Source organism: Helianthus annuus, chromosome 9 (genome assembly GCF_002127325.2).
Source record: "Helianthus annuus cultivar XRQ/B chromosome 9, HanXRQr2.0-SUNRISE, whole genome shotgun sequence".
Lineage (NCBI taxonomy): Eukaryota > Viridiplantae > Streptophyta > Magnoliopsida > Asterales > Asteraceae > Helianthus > Helianthus annuus.
In genome coordinates this window covers 189430750-189436485 of record NC_035441.2, presented here as the reverse complement: position 1 = coordinate 189436485, position 5736 = coordinate 189430750, and the positions used below count along the sequence as shown (strand labels likewise).

Here is a 5736-nt window from a genome sequence, read left to right as displayed (position 1 = left end):
TACCGCACTGAAACAAGCTAGTTTATAGATTAAAGCTAAAATGATACTCGTCTTACAAAAATTAAAAATCAATGATGCAGGGCAAATATCAAACAAGTTTTGTTTCTCTTGCTAGCTACTCACTTTACTTTGGCAGCGATCTTCTTCAATTGTTTAATTTTGTGAAATTCCAAGGGTTGGTAATTTTTTTCGACTTCCCATGCTAGTTGGGCCATACCGTTAAAAGATGATTTAGCACCCTTCTCATTAGTGACTTCCCTAGGGAAAGGGATCCTGACTTCATAGACATCATTTTCGGGTGAATAGAGATGGATGTCAAAGCCTAAGCGATCAAGCCACACCATCTTTGCTTCTGAGACCTGAAGAATAATCAAATTGTGCATCATACATACATAACAAGGGATAATGATCTTTCATTAATAATGTAGAGAAAGAGGGGGAGACCTGGACATCTGAGTCGACATAGATATTGCAAAAGCGGAGGACATCTTCCATGTTATGTGTGTTAATCTCATGAACAAGATGGTGAGCAAAATCCCTGAGTGGGTCGGGGGTTGCGAGTCTATAGTCTGAACTAGTAACCCAGACAGCATCCTGCACAGAGTTTGTTTGTTTGTTTGTTGTCAAGGAAGGAAGGAAGGAAGGAAGGGGTATTCATCATCATCATATTATACATTGAAATGGCATGTATGTATGTATGTACCTCCATGAAGTTGTCCAATTGGAGTACCCGTTCCACATCAAGAATATGAATGAATTCGGCGTCCGCTTTTTCTCCAAACCTCTTTTCCCAGAGCGACTGTGAAAAGAGAAACATACATACATACAAGGTGAAGAAGAAGAGGCAGGGCAGGGTGGTTAGATAGAAGAATTGTTTGTTATGTTATGATGATTACCTTGAAGAAGGAGAGAGGGTGAGGAGGAGGCCTGTGAAGGGTACCTTGGATGGTGCATTGTGTTGTTCGCAGGCCAGATTGAACATTAAGGCTGGAGCTTATGTCGGCAGCTAAATGGTAAGAGGAGGCATTAAGGCAAACAACTGGTGTGCCTTGAGGATCAACCGCAAAGCGGACCCCAAGAGCAAGTGGGGGGCAGGTGGTGTCTTGGGCGGTGGAGAAAGTACCCACAGAGGATAGCTCCATGATTGTCCTGGATACCTCAGCTGGGGAGGGTTTAGCCTGTAAACGGGGAGCCACCGAAACGGAACATCTCACAGATGATGACGATCTCTCACTCTCGGGTTTCAATTTCAAGATTGGAAGTTTTACAGATGGTAGGATTGAAGTCGTTGATTGAAGCAGCATCATCAATTCAATTCAATTCGGTGGTTGTTCCAAAATCAATTATGGATGAGGATGATGATGATGATGTTGATAACGCATCTGGATTCTTTCTCTAGGTCAAATATGCTCACCAAACACAAACCCACACACAAAAAAAAGTTATTATTAATAATAAAATAGTTATATTTTGTGCTTAAAATTATAAATCTGCTCTTAATTAATTAATTATTATTATTATTATTATTATTATTATTATTGTTATTATTATTATTTTGTGTGTGTTTATAATCAAATCAAAATTGACTATCTATTATGTTAGCTCAAAAATTAACTGTTTTTTATGTCGCGCATTGCAGCGAAACCGAGCAAATGATAATGTAAAACAAACACGATTTGAAAATAACACATGTTGTTTAGAAAGCCAGAGCATTAGAACGGTTTAGTCTATCATTGTACCGTTTTATGATACAAAATAAATACTTTATTTTGAGTACAACTTCGTTTTTAACAAAACTTATAACGGAATGTCGAGAGAAAAAATTAAGCACAATTACGTGCTTAAGCTTTTAGAATAAAGTTATACACGTAAGTTATTAAAGAAGTATCAACTGTCAGTGATGGACTGGCCGGAGAAAAACGAAATCGTCAATAAGGGTTGCAGGTTCTTGTGGGAGGGTGACAAGGGTTATCGAGGGTGAGGGGAGGTAGGGGTGGTCAGAGGTGGGGCAAAAGTAACTGGTGGTGGTGATGTGTTAGTGGGCGGGTGGTGCTGGTGAGGTGACCGTTGCCGGAGATGATTCCGTCGGTGGAAAAGAGGAAGATGAAGATGTGTGGTGGGGTGTTTTGTATTAAATTACAAAGTGGGTCTCACGTAAATTATAAATATGAATTGTATTTCCTTTTTATGTTTTAAGTATTATATTTATATATAAGGTAGTTTTGTCCTTTTACATGGACTTAACAGAGAAAACTAACCTCAATCCACTTTAGGTAGGAAGTATTCGAGTAACAAGTTGTTAAACCACAGGGACTAAAATTGTAATTTTAGAAAGTTAAGAACTATAAGCGAAATTTTGACAAACCATCGACTATCCGTGCATTTTACTCTATTTATTTTTTTAAGAGTAAAATGCACGGATAGTCCTTGTGGTTTGGTGAAATTTCACCTTTAGTCCTCAACTTTTTAAAATTACACTCTTAGTCCCTGTGGTTTGATAAGTTGTTACTCGGATAGTCCCCAAAGAGGATGGAGGTTAGTTTTTCTGGTTAAGTGGGTGTGAAATGACAAGGACTATCCGAGTAACAACTTGTCAAACCACATGGACTATCCGAGTAACCTTCATCCGCTTTGGGGACTATCCGAGTAACAACTTGTCAAACCACAAGGACTAAGAGTGTAATTTTGAAAAGTTGGGGACTAAAGGTGAAATTTCACCAAACCACATGGACTATCGGTGCATTTTACTCTTTTTTTTAATTTAATTTTCTTTCACGCTCCAAAATCCAAACCCTAAAATCCTAAATTCACTTCAGACGCTAGCCATTCCAAAATCCAACAGCTCCGGTCGGCGTGATTATTGGTCAGTTCTTCAAGATCCGTCGGCGTCGTGTTTCTTCCCGATCAAGATTTTTCATCCAGTTCCGGCGTTCGTTATTCCAGTATGTAAAAGATTTCTAGTTAATCATTTATTGTTAAAAGCGAACATCTGTATTCAAGCATGTTAAAAGTTATTGGATTCGTCAAGTATGTTAAAAGTTAGGTTTTCTTCATCTATCTGCTTCTTATTCACACGCCATGTAATCTTTTCTCATCTGATAGATGTTCGGAAAAAAGGAGTTAGACAGACTTGTTTTCCTCTTTATGTCAAACCCTTTCCTTGTATACCATTTTGCTATTTTACTTTGCTGTCTGTATATATATTATGCAAGTAAAAATGTAATGCTTATCTGTCTGCCTGCCTTCTTTAGAGCTTTATCTGCTGTTTTCTCGATGATTATGAGGGGTCACAAATTCTATGTTTCGTCACTACAAATTTTTATGTATCAAATGAAGTTGTATTAAGTTTAGATTCTATGAAATATTGCTTGAAATTAAACGTGCAAACAAGAAAAATGAAATGAATGAATCATATGCTCTGTTATTTATGCTGTTTCCATAAGTTTTTTTAGTTTCTATTATTTAACATTTCTTTAGGTTCTAAAGTTTTGTTTCAGAGTGTTCATTTAGAATACTTATCATACAACAAGTTTTCATCAGTTTTTGATTCTGTCAGCCCTAGAGCGCTTGATTTATCAAACAAGCTTTCAGCTTCAATTGATAGATTTGTGTCCGCAACAAAAAACGTGCTGAATCTGTATCATTAACGACAACCATGGTTAGTTTCTTTACAATTCTTCATCTGAAATTTTAACTGGTTCACATCATTTTGGTTGTGTTCATTACAGAATGCAAACATGTACCTAGTAATAATGCAAATGGGAGTACAACCAAGAAAATTATAGCACTTAGTTTATAAGTTATTTGGTGACTCATTATTTTATGTTTGCTGTTAAAAGCCTCAAGGAGATTACATAGAGCTTCATAGGAAGAGAAATGGATACCGCCCTGATCATTTTGAGAGGAAGCGAAAGAAGGAAGCTCGTGAAGTTCACAAGCGTTCTAAAGTTGCCCAAACGGTTGTTTCTTTTTCCATTATTTTATCTTTTTTTTTTCTGTCTTTTTCATTCCTTTTATGTATTTCATGTGGTATTTTCCTCAGATCTCCAAGTTTGTTTGGAACATGGTTTTTGTGTTTGGATTTGGCACCAAACAATTTAGTTAGTTGAAGTTATGATCTCATTTGCTCAGATCCAATTCTAAGTCATGGAATACTAAACAGTTTTTCTATTTGTGGTTGTTTCAGGCTTTAGGAATAAAGGGTAAGATGTTTGCTAAGAAACGATATGCAGAGAAAGCTCAAATGAAGAAGACGTTAGTACATGTTCAACTTTATCTTTCTTTTTTTTTTTTTTTTTAAACAGTAAGGTGAAGATATGGAAGTTGCCCGTTTTTATTTGCAGTGTGTTACTCTTTTTTAATATGTGCTGCATCTCATACCTTACTCTGTTAATTTGTGGTTTGTTTGCGTACTTTGTAGTTGATCTGTAGACTTATTTTTGTCACACGTGTGTGTTAATAGATTGGCTATGCATGAAGAATCGTCAAGCAGACGCAAGGTAGATGATGATGTTAATGATGGTGCTGTGCCTGCCTATCTTCTTGATCGTGACGCCACAACGCGTGCAAAGGTTTGTTGTTTGAAATGGTTGTTATGATTATATGGACGAGAAAACTTGCTAGCATAGAGGTTATCAAATCTGATTACAAACATATTTGTATAATTCTGTATGTATGAAGGTTCTTAGCAACACTGTAAAACAAAAACGGAAGGAGAAAGCAGGGAAGTGGGATGTGCCTTTACCCAAGGTAAAGGGGCTAGCACATATTCTTCTTCAGTTAATATGTACATGACTGTAGTCTGTTGGCTGAATTTTGATGTTGATGATTTAGGTTAGACCAGTGGCTGAAGATGAGATGTTTAAAGTAATCAGAACTGGTAAAAGGAAAAGTGAGTATCCAGCATGCCCTGACACACTTTTTTTTTTTCTGTTGCTATGTTGACATGTTTAATGAAAAAATGTGTTGTTTGCAGCCAAGCAGTGGAAGAGGATGATTACGAAAGTTACATTTGTAGGACAGGGTTTTACCAGGAAACCTCCAAAATATGAGCGTTTTATTCGTCCAAGTGGTTTGCGGTTTACCAAAGCCCATGTGACCCACCCTGAACTTAAATGCACTTTCAATCTTGAGATAATTGGCGTGAAGAAAAACCCCAATGGTTCAATGTATACCTCTCTTGGTGTTATTACCAAGGGAACCATCATTGAGGTATACATTTCTCTCAAGTACTTTCACATAAAGTATCGGGCTTTCTAATTGATTATGAAATTTTCAGGTGAATGTGAGTGAACTAGGTCTTGTGACACCAGCTGGGAAAGTAGTATGGGGTAAGATGAGTATAGTTTTTTTTTTTTTTTTTCTTAAATGTTTTGGATGCTTATTTGTATGGACTTGGTTGGATGCAGGGAAGTATGCTCAAGTGACGAATAATCCCGAGAATGATGGGTGCATCAATGCAGTTTTGCTTGTGTAGAATTGAGTAGTACAATGCTTGGTTTACAGCATTTTCAAAAAGTCTTTAAATTTAATGTACTGAATATGGAATTTCGTTGGTTATGGTAATGGTAGGATTTCACAGTTGGATAATAACCTAGTAAAAAGTAAAATAGTGCCAAGAGGGGAGTCTTGATACAATTTTTGGTGGATTTTATCCTTAAGTTGCTGGTGCTTGTTTAGAGTCTGTGAAAAGGCTGAGAAAAAACCGACTTGCAAATACACGTTTTAATTTGCTTA

At 36.8% G+C, this 5736-nt stretch overlaps 2 protein-coding genes across 3 annotated transcripts; one reads left to right on the top strand and one right to left on the bottom strand.

Moving 5' to 3' along the window:
• LOC110880320 (glutamyl-tRNA reductase-binding protein, chloroplastic) lies at window positions 1-1434 on the bottom strand. Its single transcript, XM_022128905.2, has 4 exons — window positions 897-1434; window positions 704-799; window positions 445-594; window positions 1-359 (listed from the first exon to the last, which is right to left on the bottom strand). Exons 1-4 carry the CDS (start codon window positions 1305-1307, stop codon window positions 120-122), a joined length of 897 nt encoding a protein of 298 aa, XP_021984597.1. The 5' UTR covers window positions 1308-1434; the 3' UTR covers window positions 1-119.
• Window positions 1435-2779: 1345 nt separating this feature from the next.
• On the top strand, window positions 2780-5736 carry LOC110880319 (ribosome biogenesis protein NSA2 homolog). 2 transcript variants are annotated; one of them, XM_022128903.2, is made up of 10 exons: window positions 2780-2942; window positions 3557-3658; window positions 3840-3959; window positions 4187-4254; window positions 4463-4571; window positions 4681-4749; window positions 4834-4891; window positions 4976-5211; window positions 5279-5330; window positions 5409-5736. In XM_022128903.2, exons 2-10 carry the CDS (start codon window positions 3656-3658, stop codon window positions 5474-5476), a joined length of 783 nt encoding a protein of 260 aa, XP_021984595.1. In that variant the 5' UTR covers window positions 2780-2942; window positions 3557-3655; the 3' UTR covers window positions 5477-5736. The 2 variants fall into 2 exon arrangements, with proteins under 2 accessions (XP_021984595.1, XP_021984596.1); XM_022128904.2 differs by having other exon boundaries at window positions 3541-3658.

Coding starts and splice junctions, on each gene's coding strand:
- LOC110880320 (XM_022128905.2), bottom strand. CDS start 1,307: ATGATGCTGCTTCAATCAACGACTTCAATCCTACCATCTGTAAAACTT. Junction 595..703: donor AATTGGACAACTTCATGGAG/GTACATACATAC, acceptor AACTCTGTGCAG/GATGCTGTCTGGGTTACTAG. Junction 360..444: donor ATGTCGACTCAGATGTCCAG/GTCTCCCCCTCT, acceptor ATTATTCTTCAG/GTCTCAGAAGCAAAGATGGT.
- LOC110880319 (XM_022128903.2), top strand. Junction 4,255..4,462: donor AAAGCTCAAATGAAGAAGAC/GTTAGTACATGT, acceptor GTGTGTTAATAG/ATTGGCTATGCATGAAGAAT. Junction 4,750..4,833: donor GGGATGTGCCTTTACCCAAG/GTAAAGGGGCTA, acceptor TTGATGATTTAG/GTTAGACCAGTGGCTGAAGA.